Source organism: Ctenopharyngodon idella, chromosome 19, assembly GCF_019924925.1.
Source record: "Ctenopharyngodon idella isolate HZGC_01 chromosome 19, HZGC01, whole genome shotgun sequence".
NCBI classification, from domain to species: Eukaryota; Metazoa; Chordata; class Actinopteri; order Cypriniformes; family Xenocyprididae; genus Ctenopharyngodon; species Ctenopharyngodon idella.
Genome location: NC_067238.1, coordinates 12,161,942 through 12,185,081, shown reverse-complemented (window position 1 = coordinate 12,185,081; position 23,140 = coordinate 12,161,942). Strand labels below are relative to the sequence as shown.

At 37.2% G+C, this 23,140-nt stretch overlaps 2 protein-coding genes across 2 annotated transcripts; both read left to right on the top strand.

The window, feature by feature from the left end:
- Positions 1-546: 546 nt before the first annotated feature.
- On the top strand, positions 547-1,618 carry s100a10a (S100 calcium binding protein A10a). The gene is made up of 3 exons (XM_051872359.1): positions 547-907; positions 989-1,162; positions 1,275-1,618. Exons 2-3 carry the CDS (start codon positions 1,022-1,024, stop codon positions 1,440-1,442), a joined length of 309 nt encoding a protein of 102 aa, XP_051728319.1. The 5' UTR covers positions 547-907; positions 989-1,021; the 3' UTR covers positions 1,443-1,618.
- A 3,447-nt stretch (positions 1,619-5,065) lies between these two features.
- Positions 5,066-22,768, top strand: snx27a (sorting nexin 27a). Its single transcript, XM_051872358.1, has 13 exons — positions 5,066-5,549; positions 11,292-11,523; positions 11,606-11,798; positions 12,393-12,457; positions 12,547-12,651; positions 13,511-13,589; positions 14,460-14,623; positions 15,299-15,388; positions 15,910-16,059; positions 16,996-17,124; positions 17,242-17,301; positions 17,387-17,435; positions 19,882-22,768. The coding sequence occupies exons 1-13, from the start codon at positions 5,230-5,232 to the stop codon at positions 19,947-19,949; spliced, it is 1,704 nt and encodes a 567-aa protein (XP_051728318.1). The 5' UTR covers positions 5,066-5,229; the 3' UTR covers positions 19,950-22,768.
- The last annotated feature ends 372 nt before the right edge of the window (positions 22,769-23,140 follow it).

Here is a 23,140-nt window from a genome sequence, read left to right as displayed (position 1 = left end):
GTGTGCCATGCACTGCTTAATAGCTAACTCACAAAACAAGCACTAGCCTACATTAATAAAAGAACGTGAATTATACAGAACGTTCTTGTTTCATTTTAATTAATTATTTTTTAATTACATTTAACTTAGTAGATGACACTTTCATTAAAACATATGCAATTGTTTTGTAAAAGGTGGCATTATAAATGATTGGGCTGAGTTTTCGATGCACTTGAACCGTTTTGACCAGCAGGTGTCGACAGCCTGCGGTGATTCGAGCTCTTTCAAACAGTGAATCATTTTGCGAAGCTTCGTTTCTCCCGTCATCACCGGAAGGTGACCATGTTAAGAACTCAGAAATCAAAATAAAACTTTTTGTTTGTGATATTTGGTACAGCTGACATATATTTTACTTTATGTTATATTTTTCAAATAGAGTAAGCATTTTAATTGTATTGTCAACCTCTATATTTAAATGTACTCTGCTGTAGTTTACTTCCGTATTCCAAATCTGGAAATGTGAAAAGTGTCCAATCATTGGTCCAATTCACTATGATGGAATGTTGTGGGTGAGGGTGTTGCTATGCAGTTGCTAACACGTTTTTAGCATGCTGCTGTGTGGATCCTAGTTAGCTATGTGGCAGGCACAACTACTATATAAAGCTTGGCCAATATGAATATGTCAACTCATAGTAAATATATATGTAGTTTGCAATTTCTGGTGTTTGCTGTCCACCATTTTGAGTTAATCAATGTACATTGAACACACAAAGTCCGCTTAACTCATACACATTGGTATGCTGTGCTGTAATGAATTGCTTAACTTCTCTGATAAGAGCTTCTCCTGCCCATGGGCTCGGCCACAGCCTATAAAGTCTTGAGAGAGATAACTAGCACTTCTCAAATTCTTCACTCAGACGCCCAAACGGTAAGCTCTTCATTCTGATGTTTCTTTTAGCGTTTAACTGCATTGTTAAGATGGGTTGTGTTAATATTAGATTCATATCAGCCTTCTAGTGCTGGACCTGAGCAGTGAGCAGCCATGCCTTCCGAACTAGAGACTGCCATGGAGTCCCTCATCATGGTATTCCACCGGTACGCTGGAAAAGAGGGCAGGAGCGGCACCCTGACCCGCCGTGAACTCCGAACCCTGATGGAGAACGAGCTCTCTGGGTTTCTCAAGGTGAAGTTCTTCTGTCATTCTCTTTCACAAATTCTAAGAATAGGAAATCCAGACCAGATAGAAGCTTTCTCTCGTTTATTTAACACATTTTGCTCTCTTTCTTTTCCTACAGTCTCAGAAGGATCCAACCACCATAGACAGAATTATGAAGGACTTGGATGCCAATGGGGATGGAGAAGTGAACTTTGAGGAGTTTGTGTCTTTGGTTGTGGGTTTGTCCATCGCCTGTGAGGCTTGCTACAGGATGCAGTTAAAGAACACACAAAGCTGGAACCTATGAGTTTGTGTTGATGCGCGTCGAATGAAAACCATAAAAACTACTTTTGCTGCAAGGTTAAAGTACAGTGGGTGTGTGTGACAGGACTTTGGCCTACAAACAGTATTCTTTGAGCTTTAAACATGTCTGTGCTAAAAGCAAATGTTTTTATTTAAAATAAAGCTTTAAAATATTCAAAAGTCTTCATGTGCAGAACTTTATTATCAAACTATAGCTGCAACACAGCCTACAATGCTGTTGTTCTCTCTCTCTCTCTCTCTCTCTCTCTCTCTCTCTCTCTCTCTCTCTCTCTTAACCTCACTGTCACAATACTCTTGTCTTTTAGGGTGTGTCCCATGTTGTAGCAAACCACTGTTAATGGTTACAATGCAAACACAAGGGTGCTCAGTTGGAAAAATAGAAGTTATGTTACATAATGATTATAGCTGAGCATACATGTTAATATAAACGTTGCTAATTGGATGCTAATTACTATCTAATCGTTTCCAAAGCAACAGTAAAGGAAGGCATTTTTGACTACCATAGTAAAACACTATGTTAGTCAAATGGGGGTGACAAACATTCTTCCAAATATCTTCCTTTGTGTAAGAAATGTACTCAGGTTTGGAGCAACTTGAGGGTGAGTAAATGATGACAAAATTTTTTGGGTGAACTATCCCTTTAGGGCACCAGGAATGTTTTATACCTCAATATGTACATCCAACACACATGAAATCTTTCCATTCCATAAAAGGTTCTTGGAAAAGCGTTCTTTATATTATTAAAAAGTTCTTCACGCTAAGAAATAAATGTTTATTCTAAGAACTGTTGACTGGAAGGTTCTTTGGGGAAACAAAAATGGTTCTTCTATGGCAGCAATGTGAAAACCCTGTTTTGGAACCTTTATTTTTAAGAGTGAATCCATATTTCTGCAAGTTACAGACATTTTGTGGTCATAATTAAGATTGTATTGTATTAAGATTAATACAAATTTTCAATTTTTTTTTACAGGACACTTTGTCATTAGTCACAGCAAATAAAACTCCAAAAACTATTTCTTGCTTGTGTTTAAAGAAACCTGTAATTTTGTGGCTTCCTTGAGGTCAATTTAGCATTAGTATACATAATATATAATATTACACAATATACTGTTAAAACTATTAATACTACTACTACTACCACTATAATTGTAACAGTTATGTTATGTTTGTGTTTTTTTTAGTTCCTGTATTTTTCTTGCGTTTATTTCCTGTTCCCTTTATTAGTTGTCAGTTGATTGTCTAGTTTTCTTTGTTTGAATTGTGGATGCTCCTGTGTTTGAATTACTCTTGGTTGGTTCTCATTTGTGTTTATGTGTGGTGCTTTGCTCCTGTGATATCCTGTGTTTTGATTTTGTAAATAAAGACTATACAGATTCTGGAATATTCCCTTCATTTTCATCTTCGTGCTTGTTTGCAACCACACCAGTGACATAAGAACCGACCCTCAAAACAAGCAATAAAGAAGAAAAACAATATGGATCTGCCAGCTGTTCGTCTCCTTCTCCTCACTTCAGATGATCCTACCCTTAAGGACCATGCTAGTGAGTTTCTGGACCTTGCAAATCAAACACATTACCACAACAGTGCACTTATTTCTTTTTCCTGGCCCGATCTAAATTCTCAAATCAAAAACGAATTCCCCTGCCTGATTATGGTTCATGAGGGGAGTTTAAGGATGCCGCTAGTCCCAGCTTCAAGTCTTCTTCATTGCCACTGGACCCGCCCAGCCTCCCACTCCATCCTTCTCTGACAGCGGCATTCAGTTCCTCTGCCCTGCCTCTGCTGGCTCTCTTCAGCCCCTCGGCTCCTATTTCAGTGGCTCCACCCAGCTACTCGGATTCACCTTGGGCTTCCAGGTATCCAGCTCCGCCCTGGTGTGTCGACCCCCTAGGTCCACTTCGGGGCTCCTAGGCCCAGACTCCACCTCAGCCTTCCACCTTGTCTCCACGCTCCCTTGGCTCCACCTTGGTCCATCGTCGCTATGGCTTCGCCTCGGACATCCGGGTCTCTGGCTACACCTTGACCCTCCACCCCTCTTGCTCCACCGGGCTCCTCCTTCCATCCAGTGGTGCCATTGTCCTCACTCCAACAGGCTTCGCCCTGGGCTGCTGAGCCCCGTTCTCCACCTCGGTCCTGCGAGCCTGCGGCTTCGCCTGGATCTCTACCTCTCCCGGCTCCACCTCAGCTGGTCAGATTCCACCTGGTTCCATCCTGGCTCCTCCCTCCATCGGTTCCGCCATGGCCTTCGTCCTGGTTCTGCAGGGGTCTTCTCCCTGGCTCCTCCCTCTATCGGTTCTGCTCTGGGTCTTCTCTCTGGCTCCACCCTCCAACATCTCCTCCTTTGTCTCTCCCTCTACCAGCTCCTTCAGGTCCCTATCCACCACCCAAAACCCCTGCCCTCCCTCCCTTGGGAGGAGGGGGGGTACTGTAAGGGTTATGTTTGTGTTTTATTTAGTTGTGCTTCCTTCTTGCATTTAGTTCCTGTTCCCTTTGTTCCTGTTGTTAGTTGCTATGGTTACTCAATGATATTTGATTGTTAACCTGCTAGTTTCCCCTTTTTTTTAATTGTGTAGGCCTACTGTGTTTGAGTTACTCCCGTTTATGTTTGCTTTTACGTGTGGTTAGCTTGTCTCTTGTGACATCCTGCGTTTTGATTTTGTAAATATATAGATTCTAGAAAATTCCCTTAATCTTCATGTTTGTTTGCAACCACACTGGTGACAATTATAATAAAGATAAATAAAGGGGATTAAAAAGATAAGTCTTCTCCACTGGCACAAGACAAATCTGCATGATAAGATCTTATGCATGCTGGTTGTTGGTGCACCACATTGCCATTTTATCACAGTCTTGTTTACTTACACAGGGCGTTGGCATTGCCACAAGAGGGCAGAAAAGATCTGCACAAGCTCCATACTACGTTCATTGGCATTCACTTTTCAGACATGTATAGAAACAAATACACTAGATGTCGCTCTAGCAATCAACTCAGTAGATGATTGGAATAGTTTGGACACTGTTGTTTTATCCAAATGTATGTTTTGTCAAAATGTATAAATTATTTGTTGCATTATGTCAAAACACACATACATTGCCATCTAAATACACCTCTTATTCTTATTAATGTATGAATGGGCATAAAGTATAGGGAGGTCTAGGGCTAGTTGTTTCCAGTGAAATTTTCTGATTTGACCTGCTAGTTTATGTTGTTACAGCATACATACAGAAAAAAAAAATCAAACAATAACATTCTGAAAAATATGACATCTTGCCCCAACATAGGAAAAATATTCTGAACAAATAAAAAATAAAATCTGAAAATAAAGATCAGAATCTGAAAGTTGACTCTTGTCTTATTGTTTTATTGAGTTCAATTACACAACAATTCAATTTACACAACAGCTGTATAAAAAAATAGCCTATTATAGAAATATTATTTTGGCAACTTACCCTAGTAATATTCTAGCCTCTATCATCATATCAAACTTTTTATTATTTGCTATGGTAAAAACCCTAGTAATTGCAGCTTCTTCCATGCAACTGTCTTTCAGCTATGCCTTGTAAACGTACTGTTACAGGATATCCTCTTACATAATCCACCAAAACAAACTTGACAACATCCACAGAGGCCCTCCGGCCTACTCTAAAGACACTGGACACAGTCTGTGAAAGTGAAAGAAGTCTTGTGATGGTTGGGCGGGTCACGCGTATTTCTGGCTTGTTGTTTTGAAGGCCTCCGGGAGGAGAGGGGGTGAAAAAACGAATTAAAGATGGCGGAAAACGAAGGAGATGAGACTGCTCGGCCCGCTCCTCCGTCACTGCTACCCACAGCGCCCCGCGTTAACGGATCGGGGATGGTCGGTTCTGGTAGTCAAACCCCGACCTTGGTGACTTCAGGTCCGCGGGTGGTTCGGATCATAAAGTCAGAATCGGGATACGGATTCAACGTCCGCGGTCAAGTGAGTGAAGGCGGCCAGCTGCGGAGCATTAACGGGGAGCTGTACGCTCCTCTCCAGCATGTCAGCGCCGTGCTACCCGGTGGTGCGGCGGACCGGGCCGGTATCGTGAAAGGAGACCGAATACTAGAGGTGTAAGTCTTTTTTTTTTCCACTTTATTTCTCATTTTAGCCTGGAAATCAGCTTTGCTCTGCTGTCAGTCTGTTTGACACACAGTCACTGGTGGCTTGGCGTTATTTTTACACATTAGCACAAGGTTCCGTGGACTTGTTTAAGCTTTCGTGGCCGTGCATGCCAACACATCCATGCTAATGCAATAAACCGATCATTATTATGTAAGGCTTGAGCAGATAACACGTACTGGAAGTTCTCAAACGCAGAACGGTTGTTGTGAAACAGGGTCATCGGTTTGGTGTGTTCAACAATTCGTGTGTGCTATAGCCAGTTTATGCTTATGTGTCTCATAAATCCAGAAGAGTCTCTCACTCAGTGACTTGTTAATGCATGACAGTTACACGATCACATGCTGTCATATTGATCTCTTATCGTCGATGCAGCTGATAAATGTAGTTCTTGACACGTTAGCATCCTAAACTGTGAGCGTTAGTAATATCCTGGCCTGAAGTGCATATGATTGACTATTTTTAAAATGGCCAATACCGATATTTAGAGCTCTTTTTGGCCGATAATGCGCACATAATAGCAAATAAATAAATATATATATATCCCCATACATACACACACATACATACATACACTACATATATATATATATATATATATATATATATATATATATATATATATGTATATGTATGTAGTGTATACATACATACATATATATATATATATATATATATATATATATTTATATATTTATGTATGTAGTGTATATATACACTACATACATACATATATATGTATGTAGTGTATATATGTATGTATGTATGGGTGTGTATGTATGGGGGGATATATATATATATGGCCATTTTGAGATGTCCACTTTGCTGTTTAACAGTGCAGACGTTAGTGAATGTTGTGTAAGAACTGGTTTAATTTCATCATATAGACTACTGTTGCCGTCGGTACGAAAAAGAAAGTCACTTATGCTCACCAAAGCTGCATTTATTTGATCAAAAATACAGTAAAAAATGTAATATTGTGAAAATAACTGTGTTCTATTTTATGTTTTGAACTAATTTATTTTTGTGATGGCATAATGCTGAATTTTCAGCATCATTACTCCAACCTTCAGTGTCACATGATCCTTCAGAAATGCTGATTTGATGCCCTTACTATTATTAATGTTGAAAAAAGTTGTGCTGCTTAATACTTTTGTGGAAACTGTAATACAAATTTTTTTTCAGGATTCTTTGATAAATAGCAAGTTCGAAAGATCAGCATTTATTTGAAATAGAAATCTTTTGTAACATTATAAATGTCTTTACTGTCACTTTTAAACAAATTAATGTGTTCTTGATTCCTTGCTGAATAAAAGTATAGTCTACATTTCTTTTTAAGATAAAAATCTTACTGAACCCGAACTTTTAAACAATAATGTATATTTCTACTACATGTCAGTTGCTATATCACATATATAAACACTATTATATTGGCCGCTGTGTGCACTCTAGTTATTGACATTGGCCACTAAAAAAGATGTCAACCACATAATATTTACTCTCAAACTTCACCAGAGAATATTTGAAAATGTGTACTATTGACAAGGCTGTCTGTAAATTTTGACTTTAGGCAGAAAGACGATCTTATTAATTAGCCAATGCTAATAAAACTATTTTCAAAATATTGGTAGATTAATTGGCAGTTTACTATATAATAGTATTTGTATCTACTGGTATAATTTACAGAGTTTACTGCAGTGAGCAACAGTTTTTACAAAGTATCTTCCTCCTTCAGTGATTATTTTACAGATCTGCTTTGCATGTTAATTCATAAGCTACATTATGTATGTATAGAGCCGCGCCACTGGTCATAGTCATTAGTCATTTGGCGGTATCACAGGTAACATGATCAGCATTATAAAAATGAGACATATTGTGGTCACAGTTTTATCTTATGGGAAAATCAGAAGTTCAATAAGGATTCACAATGTGGTGCAGTTTCATAGAATGTCAGTTCTATTCAAAAACTGGTGTTGTGCTGTTGTTGGTTTCGCTCAAACACTTTTTTTTTTCTATCTCAGTCTGAACTCAATGCGTGGTCATCTAAATTGTGTGTATTAGATAAACCTAGGGCATGTGTATGTAAACAAAGAAATCATTCATGTAGGCTACTGCATGCTAGTGTCAGGACTCTTTTAAATAAAAATGATGCTCCTCCGTAGTTCTTTTTAACACTCATTGTTCTCTTTAAAACTTCACATTTACTCACAGTGACCAAGATCTGATTCAGTAATGTGTTTGGATTTGCTAATTTTATCCCGTGTTGTCATGTAGCATTCAATGAAAATGTCATGAAAACATTTAGGCTACCCCTCCCTGAAAGGAAGGAAATGCAAAAGGTTATTAGGGACATGAAGGTTGTTACTTACTTAGCCTCAGTCAAGTTTACTTTAACAAGTTTGTTTAAAACACATTTCAGTTGTACACCTGACATGAACGTAATTACGTAAATATGTAAGTAATTCACTGAAAATTCTTGAGAAACGTCTTTAGGAACATGTTAAATATTTCGGTTAGTGCGGTTTTTTTTTTGTTTTTTGGTTTTTTTTAAGGACAGTTGTTGGGCAATGCTACAAAATAGCAATTTAAAACAAATCAGCTTTGAAAATACAGGGTTTTTTTTGTTTCAAGATTGGTGGTTATTAGGGTTGTCGAATGTACCGGTACTACCTACTTGGTACTAAAAAACAAAAGTTAATGGTTCCAGCATTTCTGCAGTACCAGCAGCATGAGTACCGGGTAGATTTGGATAGACTTGTTTGTTTGAGTGCTCTCTGACCATCAAAGGTTTCTATTTACAGCATGTTTTTATGTGTTGAGCATTGTAGCCGATCACAATCCTATCTGTTGAGCACTTGAACTCAATGGCCTATCAGAGATGCTAGTCAGTAAGTTATTCAGAATCCACTTAACACCACTTGAAACGCACAAGGTTTGGTTTTGTTCAACATGAGCCACATGCTCGCAAATCCTTTCATTATATCTAAACACGATGTTAATAAGAGATTCATTGTACAGTTTCTGGATTGACAACTGTATATTTAAATGGGTGATGATTGACAGTGATAACCAACGAATGAGACAAAATGGGACAAAATATTTTGAAGTACTTAATTCAGCAGTTTTTGCTCGTGTACCGAAATTGGTGCCAAGAACCTTGAAACTTTACTGGTATTGGTACCGATGACTGAAATTTTGGTACTGTGACAACCCTAGTTGTTATTGTGTTAATCAATGTGAATGTTATATATTATGTCTCACGTGTTAAGTGTTGTATCTGGATCCTTTTTCAGTAGTTACTGGTCATTTTTTATGAATAATTGGGAACTGGAACTGTCAAGATTGTTTTTGTAATGCTTTGACATGGCCTTTTTTTTCCTTTTTGGAAATAATTCTAGTACGTAAAAGGTTTCATTAGCCCAAGGCTGGTTTCCTGAGGAACTCCTTTGAGGAAGAAGGAGTGGGTTCACAAACCAAGGCTCAGTTGTTTTCCATTTGCAGTCTTTGGTGCGCGTCGTCCCTGTCTTAAGTTCAATAATATAAACATGAATATGTTTAAGGAAAAGAAAATCAATATGGTATCTTTTAGATTTTTAACAGTACTTCCAATCTGAAATGAGGAAGTATCAGGGAATCATTGCAGTCATGTGAATATCATGTTACACAACAGTTTGTTCCTGTTCCAAACTCAATGTTCAGCATGTTTGAGCATGTGATTTTTATATTGAATTGGATTAAAGAATGATACACTGGCATAGATTTGGGTATGGAGAGTTGGGACATTCTAAATTAAGCGACCTTATAGTAATCCCTATTTATATTTCTAGTGATTAAAGTTTTGACTGAAAATGCAAGTATCACATTTTTCTGATTTATATTTTTGTTTAAAGTGAAAGTATAGTGTAGAAAGCTGGTCTGTCATCTTTGTCTACCCTCAATTTTGTATGCTGTCATGAAATATACCTCCCCATTACGGTCTTCCTCCATCTGTCACCTGGTTTATGAATTAGTGATGGTGGTAATAAGTGATGGGCAGGTGGCATGTGCTGTCTGTGTTATTGTTGGTGGGATCATGTGCATATGCAAACAATAATTCATAACTAAATGGAGAGATCCTGGTGACCCTCAACATGTATTAGCTGAAAAACCCTTCAAACCAGCTGCAAAACAAAACAAACTTCATAACCAGAGGTGTTTTGAAAAAGACATCAGCAGTTCCCTTCATGAAATTTAATCCTTTGTTTAGTAGATTACTTAGGGTTTCAGTTCCGTAAATTGTAAAATGGCTTATCACACTAGTTTAAAGAGAGTAATCTTTGCTTTAATGGTGAAGAAACAATGTTTTGTTTTATTATTGAATATCTAAATGCTTAATGCAGATGTCCAGTTAAAACTGCATGTTAAGGGGCTAATTTGTATGCAAATCACAGTTAAAGGGATAGGATAATTTTCATTTTTGGGTGAACTTTGATTTACTCGCCCTCAAGCCATCCTAGGTGTATATGAATATCTTCTTTCAGACGAACGCAATCTGAAATACATTTAGAAATATCCTGGCTCTACCAAGCTTTATAATGGTAGTGAACGGGAGGGGGCCTGTTTTGAAGCCTCCCAAAAAATGCATCCATCCATCATAAATATAATCCATACGGCTCCAGAGGGATAATAAAGGCCTTCTGAAGCGAAGGGATGGGTTTTTGTAAGAAAAATATTTAAAACTTTATAAACTAAAATAACTAGCTTCCGTCAGACGACCGTACACATACTGCGCAAGTCGACTTGCGGCAAATTAGTAACCCCTGAAGTGATGTATGACGCAGGATGTTGGAGTATCATAAGCTTTGACACCTCTCGCGGTTTAAACAAATAGGGTTGTGCAACAAACTCAAGCTCCTCTTCTCTTATATCGAAATCCTCTGACATTTCTCGTTAAAATTTCTCGTTTTAGACTTCTAATTCCTGACCGGTGTTTTGTTTTGCTCTATCCTCTGCGCTTCTGTGTTTGTCATTACGTCATGCGTCGGGTCAGAGGTTACTCTTCCGCCGCAGATCGATGCGTATGGGCATCTGCCGGAAGCTAGTTAGTTAATAAAGTTTTAAATATGGATATTTTTCTTACAAAAACCCATCGCTTTGCTTCAGGAGGCCTTTATTAACCCCTGGAGCCGTATGGATTATATTTTTGATGGATGGATGCATTTTTTTGGGCTTCAAGTTCACTACCATTATAAAGCTTGGTAGAGCCAGGATATTTCTAAATATATCTCTGATTGTGTTCGTCTGAAAGAAGAAAATAATATACACCTAGGATGGCTTGAGGGTGAGTAAATCATGGTATAATCTTCATTTTTGGGTGAACTATCCCTTTAAATGTCTAAAATAAAGCCGATTTTTGCCCTATGTGGTCAAATGAGTTTTCTCTCAATGCCTATGAGCTTTTGAATATCTATAGACATACAGTGCCATTCAAAAAGTGTGGAGTTTGTATGATTTTTTTTTTTTTTTTTTTTTTTTTTTTAAATATATTAAAACAATTTATTTTAAATTGTACTAGTATTTCACTGTTTTTACTGTATATTTAAATATGCAGCCTTGGTGAGTATGAGAGACCTAAAAAAAGATTAACCGACCCCAAATCCATCTTAATATTTCACCCCTGTAACATGACCCACTTTTTTCCTTCTCTCCTGCAGTAACGGGGTGAGCGTGGAGGGGGCGACGCACAAGCAGGTGGTGGATCTGATCAGGGCCGGAGAGAGGGAGCTGGTGTTGACCGTGCTCTCCGTCCCGGCACAGGAAGGGGACGGACTTGATGTCGGTGAAGAAGGTGCGGTGCAGCCCAATTACGACTACAGTGACAAGCAGGCCGTCCCCATTTCAGTCCCCACATACAAACATGTGGAACAGCACTCAGAGAAGTTTGTGGTGAGTTGCGTAGAATGAATGAAGGCTTTTTACTTTTGGGCTGTTGTTTAGTGCTGATAATCTTTGTTTCCTCCTGTCTTAGGTGTATAACGTGTACATGTCGGGCAGACAGATGTGCTCAAAGCGTTATCGGGAGTTCGCAATACTTCATCAGAACCTGAAGAGAGAGTTTTCCAACTACACTTTCCCAAAGCTGCCAGGGAAGTGGCCCTTTTCTCTGTCCGAACAACAGCTAGACGCTCGCAGGAGGGGATTGGAGGAATACCTGGAGAGAGGTGAGTCTCACGCCTTTCATTTTTGTGCTTTATTTTTTTATTACAATGAAGTAAAATAAATTCAAGTGATACAGGCCTTGCTTACGATGTGTCCTGGTCCGATTCGCCATCTTACTCGCACCAGTAATTTTGCACTCCTAATTATGTGTCTATTTAATAAAATAGCATTTAAATAGATATTTCAGTTTTTCCATGTTTTTTTTAATTTTAAAGTTTTTCATCTAATATTTTATTTCATTTCAGTTTTAGTTTACAAATGCAAATGGTTATAAACTTTTTATTTTATTTTTTTTACTCTTTCTTTTGATGTTGTGGTAAAATGTGACCTGAACACCCTTTTTAGTTACACAGTCCTGATTTTATTGACTTATTCTTATTACACATTAATTTATTTTTATTACAGATGATTTATATTTATTTGTTTAGGTTTGTTTTTGTATTGTCATCTTTGCAGTAAGCCACCATGGAAGTGGTTTTGTATACTTGTTCACAAAGCGTTTGTCAAAGATTCATGAGATATGATATGCACTTCTGCTGACCTGCATATAAATTCTCTCTCTCTGTCTTTCTCTCTTGACTTCTTTCTCTTTTTAGTTTGCTCAGTGCGGATCATAGGTGAGAGCGACATTATGCAGGAATTCCTGTCTGAATCAAATGAGGTAAGTATGTGTGTGTGCAAAAACTGTGTAGATCTGCATGGAAGTGGTTTTGTTCAGCGACACTGTTTAACATGTGTTTCATGTTAAAGAACCACAACAGCATAACGGATGTCGAGTTAAGAATAGCGCTGCCTGATAAAACCACAGCTTCAGTAAGAGTCCGAAAGAATAGCACCACTGACCAGGTTTACCAGGTAAAAAATGTCATATGTTCATGCAACACAGTCGGACTATTTAAAGGGGTCATGAAATGTGAAATCAAATTATACTTTTGACATATTAGAGGTTTTGTTCCATTAAAACATCCTGCAAGTTTCATAGCTTAAAACATCCTCTTCATTATAAACAGAGCATTCATTTAATCAAACTCCAAAAACAGCTTGTTTGAATATTGTGGATCAATGACATTTGCATATGCCTGCAATTATATATTTGCATATGCCTGCCTCCAGAGCAAGATATCAATGAATAGTTATACATCATCGCACCATAGGCCTCATATATATATATATATATATATAGAACCATTAAACCCCACTTCCCTTTGTCAGCAAAAGCCTCTAAGTCCACAGAAGAACCAATCGGAAAATCAAATCATATTTCCCGGATTTCAAGATGAATGACGGTGTGTGTATGAGCTGACGTTCAATTGCCGAGCTGCAAGTTTTTATCATGTTTTGTCCATCGTTACAGTTACAATGACGAGATTTCGTGCGTAGCAAGTAAACACAACAGTGTTCCCTTGGCTTCTGTAAAACTGGCAGAAATGTACGTTTTACTATGTCTTGTCCAAAGAGGTGGACTTAGAGGTTTTTGTGGGAAAAAAAAAAAAAAAAAAGCATGCATGGACTTGTTTTGCAGTAAAATACCAATGAATTGACCTGAAGTGACATTTTTGAATCCGGCCAATCGTGAAACATCTGTTATTAACATTATACGTGAACTTCAAGAAACATTTTAAAATAATAAAAAAATCCATGGCATGACCCCTTTAAATATCAACTCAATGACCTCAACAGAAGCTCATCCTAAGTATCACTTTCCCTTTTTCAGGCTCTTGTTGTGAAAGTTGGGATGGACAGCATCATGGCCAGTTACTTTGCTCTCTTCGAAGTTATTAACCACTCATTTGGTGAGCAATTGCTCCATTTTTTCCTTCAAGCGTCAGTTTCTTACATGAAGTCAGAAAGTGTTTAGATATTCACTGAGGGAAGCAGATGACCTTGTTATGAAGTCAAAAGTAATTGCACTTATGATTCTTTTTAACAGCTATTAAACTGCCGCTTCGTGATCTCTTCTTAATCAAATGAACAATGTTTTGCCCCAGCTGGCAAGCTCCGATAAGGTGCTACTGAGCTCATAAGGACATTGTGCCTTGTTAAAGAAACATGAACAGAACGGATTTCTGTGTAAATCATTCGAAAAAACATACATTTTTATAAGAATGTTTGGTCACACTTCAGTTTGAGGAACACATATTCACTATTAACTACTTTTGCCTCAATAAACTCTTAATTTACTGCTTATTAATAGTTAGTAAGGTAGTTGTTGTAGTGGTTACATATAGGTATGTATGAGTAAGATTAAGGGATGTAGAACATAGTCATTCAGAATAAGGCATTAATATGTGCTTTATAAGTAATAATAAGCAGACAATATGCTAGTAATTTTTAGTAAGAAAAGCATTTATCTGAAATAGATTTTTTCCCCAACATTATGAATGTCTTCACTTTCAGTTTAATGCGTCCTTGCTGAATAAAACAATTCATTTATTTAAAAAAAAAAGTTACTTGACCCTAAACTTTGAATGGTAGTATACCTATGGCAGATATCAAGATTTTCAGTGTATATTACAATATTTATTCTGTTCCTCATATAAGTATATCTAAAGTTATCTAATGAGTTACAGTACATTTGAAACTCTAAACAGTTTGCAATATTTACTGAAAATCTCTCTTGTCCTCTTTTTCTGTGTTGTCACTTGCACCACTTCTTCCTAAAGTGCGCAAATTGGCTCCTAATGAGTTTCCGCACAAGCTGTATGTTCAGAACTACACGTCAGCTGTCCCCGGGACGTGTCTCACAGTGCGTAAGTGGCTCTTCAGCACACAGGAAGAGGAACTGCTGCGGGACAACCCACTGGCCCTGCACTACTGCTTCCATCAGGTCAGTCCGGGTTATTTTCACTTCTCTCCTTTATTGCAGATTAAGTAATATATGGTGTCTCCAGAGCTCATGGTCATTATGATGGACTCGTGTACACAAAAGCAATAAATACGAACACTTCACACATTACAGTAAAAGCAGACCATAAACCACGCAAATGGACTTTGAACAGCTAGCGAGGTGTCAGGTTAATGCATCATCTAATACCACACATGCTCGTTTATTTTCAATTTACATTTTATTCAGCATATTTGTATAGACCTTATGCGTCAGAGAAACAAGCTTCCAGCCAACTTTAGAATTTTGTGTTTGAACTTCTGTTTTTGTGGTAGCTCTGTCTGTGGCATCGCTGTTGAATTATCTGGTGAAGTGGATTTACTTATTGCAGAGTTAATGAAAGTTATCATGAGAATTGTAATATTTGAAGCGGATGTCATTACAAATATCAGTAGACCAGGAAGATTTTAAAGTGAGCGGTTCATTTATAAATCCGTAAGATCTTACCTTCATGGTGTGGAAATACAAACCAGAAGACAACGAACGCAGTGCTGAAAAGGGGCGGGGCTACATATGGTCTATAGCTGAAGTCAGATGCCTCCGAAGCAAATCCTTGACTTGCAGCTTAACCTCATATCAGTCTCTCTTACATTCTGTGTTTTGCTCTCTTTTCTTCAGGCACAGGATGATGTGAAGAAGGGATTCATTAAAGCAGAGGATAAAGCGTACCAGCTGCAAAAACTAGCAGAACAGAAAAAGATGACAACGGTCTCTCATACTTTATCTGTCACTGAATGCGAAACGGACTTTTTAAATAAAATGTTGCATTTAAATGTTATTTATCTTTTCATTGGAACCCTGTCAATAACATTTCACCTCAAAATCAAAAAAAAAATTATTTTATTAATAACAAAATCAAGCATATTTTGGGCCTTTTTTTGCACTGTAACATTTATTTTTAATTTTTAAAATACATTTCTATTACATTACAAATTCTTATTACTGTAAGGCAAAAAATCATTCTCAGAGTAATGCAAAAATAAATATGACAGTGTTATTTTAGTATTTTTATATATATATAATATATATATATATATATATTTTTTTTTTTCCCCATTTAAGGTTTTTCATTAATATTTATATTGTATTTCAGTTTTGTTTGAAATGTAACCTGGACACTTTACCTTTTTTGTCACAAAGCGAAATCTGTTACTAATCTGTAAAGGCATTTTGTTTCAACACAAAATAAACATTTATTTTCCTTCTTTTCTGTGAACTTTCTCTTGCAGTATCTGAGTCTTTTGCGCTCATGTGAGGGATATAACGAGGTGACTTTCCCTCACTGTGCATGTGACTCACGGCGGAAAGGTCATGTGATCACGGCCATCAGCATGAAGCATTTCAAACTACACGCCTGCACAGAGGACGGCAGTCTTGAGGTGGGTGAATGATGCTTAGAATGTACGGACATAATTTTAAGGCATAGATAGCCTAAAGGATTAGTTCACCCCAAAATGAAATTTCTGTCATTAAGTACTCACCCTCATTTCGTTCCACATCCCTAAGACCTTCATTCATCTTTGGAACACAAATTAAGATATTTTTGATTAAATCCAAGAGGGTTTTTTTATCCGCCATAGAAAGCAACATAATTACCGTCATTCAAGGTCCAGAAAAGTAGTAAAGACATCGTTAAAATAGTCAACTTGACTACAGTGGTTCAGTCTTAATGTCTTAATGTTATGAAGCGACGAGAACACTTTTTGTGCGCAAAACCAAAATAATGACTTTATTCAACATTTTCTTCTCTCCCATGTCAGTGTCTTACACAGTTGACGCGGTGCAGCACTTCCATGTTTACGTCCGAACGCCGGCTCAGTATTGACCGATGCTGTTCACGCGAGCACAACGACGTATGCATGTGATGTTGATGCAGGAGCCGGCCAATACTGAGCCGGTGTTTGGACGTAAACACGGAAGCCTGCACCTTCGTCAACTGCGTAACCACTTGGATTTCATCAAAAATATCTTAATTTGTGTTCTGAAGATGAATGAAGGTCTTACGGGTTTGGAACGACACAAGGGTGAGCAATTAATGACAAATTTCATTTTTGGGTGAACTAACCCTTTCATTTGCTTTCACACCACATTAACGAGACACTTCGTCGAGTTTTGTCGGTGCAGTGTGTTACTCCTGTCTGCATCTTGTTTTCTCCAATTGAACATGCTGAATCAGCGCTTGTCAGGTCGTTAATTGTTTGAGAAGTGACGTAACAGTAATCTGGTGATTGTTCACGTTGGTGCTCTGTGAATTGGCCTTATGAGAACATGTTTGATTTGTTTGCCCATAGTAACACTTTATCTCTGACTCCCAGAATCAGGTGATTGTGTTCGAATGGTCAGAGATGCAAAGATGGGACACAGATGAGGAGGGTATGGCCTTCTGCTTTGAGTATGTGCGGGGAGAAAAGAAACCTCGCTGGGTCAAAATATTCACTCCTTATGTAAGTCACCCAAAAACAAAAATTATTGCTTCATTATTTACCTGCCGAATTATGTTTCGCAGAACATTTTGAACAGAAATAAGCCTTGGATGTGTGTGCTTGTGTTCCCTTCTCTAGTTTAACTACATGCATGAGTGCTTTGAGAGGATTTTCTGTGAGCTCAAATGGAGGAAAGAGGTATTAATAACTTACACGGATTTCTGTTTTAGTTTCTTTACCTTTCTTGTCATTTGTTAATGAGTTTCTCTCTGATATGTTAAAGGTTGAAGAGGAGGCCTCAGACAAAGGCAATAAGAACTGTAGTAATAATGGTAAGAGAACCTTTTGCCCTCATTTTATCACACTTAAGTTAATGGGATTTTTCCAAGCATACTCATGTGATGGCTACACTCACACAGAAACCTGAAATACTGGTTCATACTTACCACACTTGCATTCAAGTATGAGTACAAAATCACATGTCATGCGTGTGATGCTCATTTGAGCAATCAGTGCATAAAATGAACCCTGCACCTTCTCGAAAGATCAAATAATGGAAATTTATTCCTTTATTATGTAAAACAAATTTCAGGAATCATTGATTCCAATGCACTGTAGGCTAGCATAGATTGGAAATACTCCAGCAAATGTGCTTTTTATTATTGAACACTGTTATTCATTGAGCACATTTCATTTGTGCTCATGCAAAGTAAATATTTAAAATAATACAATAGGTTTTTTGTATATTTCTGTACTGAATTCATAATTATATGAAATGAAATGAAATTAATTTAATAAATAATTTATTCATTTATTTAATATTCATTTATAAAAATTATATATAATATAATATATAAATTATAATATATAATTTTAATCTGAATTAATACATTTTAATCATTTAAAAATGATAATGTGTGTGTGTGTATATATATATATATATATATATATATATATATATATATATAATATGCGTGTGTGTTAAAGATAATAATTATTATATCTTTAACACACACGCGCATATATATATATATATCACACACACACACATAAATGTGATTACTCACGATTAATCATTTGTGTGTGCATACTTAAACTGTATATATTCTGTATACACACACAAAGTTTTATGTTAGATGCGATTAATCAATTTTACAGCACAAAAATTTATAAAAGGTGCATAATTTTTATACAATTTTAAATTATCTTTAACACACACACATACATACACACACATATATATATATATATATGTGTGTGTGTGTGTTTATTTATACATATATATATATATATATATATATATATATATATATATGTATGTATGTGTGTGTGTGTGTGTGTTTATTTATACATATATATATATATATATATATATATATATATATATATATATATATATAATCTCGATTTGACAGCACTAGTTTTTTTTTCACAGGTTGACACAAAAATAGTCTTTAACTTTATACTGAACTTTACTGAGATTAAGTGAGTAGTATTCATTGTAGTGAGCCGAAGTTGCCCTATTCTAGGCCATTGAAAATGACTGGTGTGTAGGTGGGATTTTAAAGTTAGTGAACCTGTAAACAGAAGGCAGAATTTATAAATCCATATGGGGGAAAAAAGCTTTAAAACCCTTTAAAGGGCACCTATTATGCCCCTTTTCACTAGATGTAAAATAAGTCTGATGTGTGTATGTTAAGTTTTAGCTCAAAATACCCCACAGGTCCTTTTTCCTTTTTTATAGCATGTTAAAATTACCACTTTTTGGGGGTGAGCAAAAACACACTGTTTTTGTGTGTGTCCCTTTAAATGTAAATGAGCTGCTGCTCCCGCCCTGTTCAAGAAGAGGGCGGGGCTTCAAGAACTCATGCAACAAACAACAGGACAATCTCAAGCACTGAAAATTTCCTGAAATTTCGGCAGCTGTGTTCAATTCGAACCAGAGTCGGACAGTGATGCCTACAGAGCAAGGGGATAAATGCTGCATGGAGATAGAACAGGTATAGTTTAGTTTAATTATGGTTATAACTTGTGTTGTCATCTTGCCTTTATCCACTATTAGTGCAAGCCTGCGATGGCCAAAACTTTACTTATGAGTTTTATGAAGTTTATAGTACGTCACACAAAAGATGAAGCGTCCGTTTTCACTCTAGAAAATCACAGTAAGAGCTGAATAAAACACAGTGCAAGAAGTGCGCATTAAAGTCTTATCCATAAACTCTCTCTCTCTCTCCCTTGAATTATCAACATACACCACAAATTACACAGAAACACTCGTTACAACTAACAGTAAATAAATAGTGAACTAAACAAACGCATTCTCTTAAAAAACAAAAATCCCCTGCGTCTTCAGCGGCTCTGATGTCGGGAGTACATAAAGACTGTTATGTTCACTCTTACATCCAACATCAAAACACCTCAATCACTTAAGAGACGTTGTTGCTACAGCTGCTCCGGCCTGGAGAAAATGGCCGACTGTGTACAACTCGCTCAGGGCGGGCTCTGTGCTAATACAGCAGAGTCCTGTCAGCAGTCGTGGGCGGGGCCTGTGCAAAGTGATGTCAGTTTACCCAGAATCTGCAAACGGCTTATTCTGAGACACTATGATTTATGAGGATTCAAAAATGAGGAGTGGGTGGATTTTTATCTTTATAAGGTGGTTGTGTACGCACACTGCCGACACACATTTATGTTCAAACACCATGTAAAAGTGAATTTTGCATAATAGGGTGCCCTTTAAATGTTTAGTAAAGCTAATGAAACGCTTGCGTATTGCAGATTACCTCTCGCCGCTGGAGCAACAGAAGGGATGGCGCCACCTAGGGGGCGAGATTGCCACTTCCTAAAACCCCTCTCTAGACCCCCTGTGAAACAGCATAAATTGCGCTGGATCATCACACTTGAGCAGACCACCATAATGATGTTACCATGGCAACACCCCAGCGACACCATACCAACCACGTTTCCACGGAGACAAAAGTGTGCCTTTCAGATGCAGAGCTTTCCATATGGCAACCACGGCAACGCAAAATGCCATTATCGTGGCGAAGCAGACACTGCGGGGATGTTTCACCCCAGATCAAGAGCACCAATGGGTTCTGCTGTAATTTCATCAATAGATACTTTGAACTTGCATAAGTACATGTAAAATGCCACATAGGACGAGATCTAAAGATCTTCCACGCCAGTGGTTTAGGAGACAAGCTCTACTTTAAGTCTACTGGCTGGATTTTGGAGAGCATTAGCTAAAGTAAAGCTGTATCGGCACTGTTATCAGGGCAGCGTAGTAACAAAATGACCACTTTGTGATTTGGAATGGCAGCCGCTATCACAATTGTTTGACAAAACTATATATATATGGGAGGGGGAAGTCATGCCTTAACAAAAAAATCAATTAATTTGTGTAGCAAGGTCACCATACAAACAATTAGTGTGGGATCTCTCTAAAATAATATTGCAATGGCATTATTGCTTGATTTTCCCAGTATTGCAGACTAAAATTAGGTCGTTTTCATTCTATTTCAATTAAATGAGGAGTAAACAAGTCTGTGGGAACAGTGACATGGGAAGTGTGTGTGGGAAATTAAGGACAGGGATGTATATGAACAGATATTAAAGGGATCATTCGCCCAAAAATGAAAATTCTGTCATTATTTGCTCACCCTCAAGTTGTTCCAAACCTGAACACAAAAGAAGATATTTTGAATAACATGAGTAACCAAACAGTTGGTTTCTTCCATAGTATGGAAAATTTACTTCCACACTATGGAAGTCAATAGGCACCATCAACTCTTTGGTTACTGACATTCTTCAGAATATCTTCTTTTGTGTTCAGCAGAAGAAACAAATTCAAACAGGTTTGGAACAACTTGAGGGTGAGCGAATGATGACAGAATTTTCATTTTTTTTGGTGATCTATCCCTTTTAAGGTTAAGTGTAGTTTGGACAAGCGACCTGTAGGGGGCCCCAGCATCAAACACATAAGTAGCTGTGCTCAGGATAGTTTATTTCTGTTCAGTTTATTTGTTGGCCTCAGAGGGAACATCATCGAGTCCTTGTCTGAGTTTGTTTTTGTGTTATTTATTGTTCAAGACTGCAGAGGCTTCCCTCATAGAGAGACAATAGCACCACGTCGTACCTGCTGACAAGATGTGAAGGGGAAAAACAAAAGACAGACTGAGAATATTGTGATCTCAGAAGCGTCTTAACAGTGTTTCCTCTCTCATATGTTTTCGAGAATAAGAACTAAGGCAGCAAAAGGCAACTAGTCTCAAATTCATACAAAATCCCCACAGTGTGCTAAAATAACAGCCAGTTTTTTGTAGAGGTCTGCATTAGCTATTTTCTTTTTTTTTTTTTTTCTTTCTTTCTTTCTTTCTTTCTTTTAATACAGAGTAGAGAACTAGAACTTAAAAAAATGTTATAGCCAAAAAGATATACCATAAAGGACTTTAATTGGCCCCCTCGTCACAGGACAAGACACAGCTTAACATTTTCTTAACAGACATGCATGTTTAATGCAAGTCAGAAGCTTTCACCATTCCATTCCAGCACAATACTGTGATAAATGAGCTTATCCTCATCCAAATGCTTTAGCCACCTTGGCTACGATACCTTGATCAATAAGTGAGTTTGTATAGTGTGTGTGTGTGTGTGTGTGTGTGTGTGTGTGTGTGTGTTCTACATCAGATTGCTCTCTGGTTAGAGTAAAGGCTCCTATTACAGCAGCACAGTAGCATCTGTGGTCTAAGCGTATTTACAAAAACTTAATTTGTGTCTTCAGTCCTGATTATTTCCGTGTTTGATTAATTCAGCCAGTTTATCAATGTGAATGAAGAAAAAACTTAGGCTTGTGTGTTTTACAGTTTTTGTGTAATTTGTCCTTTCGTCAGGAGTACAGGTGCGACACTTTTTGTATGGTTTGGAAATTGTCAAAAGTGTTCCACCACGTAATGTTCACCAGCGCTAAAATATTAATTGTTTGGTCAGTGTTTCTTATTTTGTGTCAGTGTGCCGAGGAAAAAAAGAATATGAATGTACCAGAATGTATTTATAACATGGATGATTATTTGTTTGTTTTTTTTGTCATTAACTTGAACTTGCAACCATTTAAGATCATTATAACTCTTCAGTTTAAAACTTAAGACACTAACTCTTATCCTTCCACTGAGTGTTTCCTTAACTTTTGGCCCACCTTGAAAGTATTATTAATGTTTTGAGTCTTTTCCCCAAAATTGGTGTGTTGGGACGATTACTGACAAGTTTAACGGCTATTTGTCTGTGTTCTGCGCTTCATCTGTAAATTTTACTGCTTATGTGTAGTACTTACAGAGTCTTTGTAGCTTTTCTGACTGAAAACTTTAATTTATTTTTCTGCTGAATTGAGGGGATTGAAACAAGGCCTTTGCTGTGGTGGGTTTAGGAAGGGGCTTTGTATGACAAAAGATTTAATGCATACGTGAAGGCGATAAACAGGTGTGCATTATTTCATGTAGCCTAGATAATGGCATAAATTAACAATAATATCGGGATACAATAGTTTTATAAATGAAATGTGTGAAGGTTAAACTAACCAGAGTTATAAAAAAAACTTTGAGAAACATCATGTAGGTTGAAACATTGTAACATACTATTTTAAATAAAATGACCTATTGAAAAAAACAAACTGTTCATGTGGTTTTTTTTTGGTTTTTTTGTTGTTGTTGTTGTTGTTGTTGTTTTTTCATTGTTTGAATTTCTCTTAAAGGATTAGTTCACTTTCCAATTAAAATTTAATGATAATTTACTCACCCCCATGTCATCCAAGATGTTTATGTGTTTCTTTCTACAGTCGAAAAGAAACGAAGGTTTTTGAAGAAAACATTGCAGGATTTTTCTCCATATAGTGGACTTCAATGGTCTCCAAACGGTTGAAGGTAAAAATTACAGTTTCAGTGGAGCTTCAAAGGGCTTTAAACGATACCAGACGATGAATAAGGGTCTTATCTAGCGAAATGATCGGTCATTTTCTAATTTTTTTTTAAATGTATATGCTTTA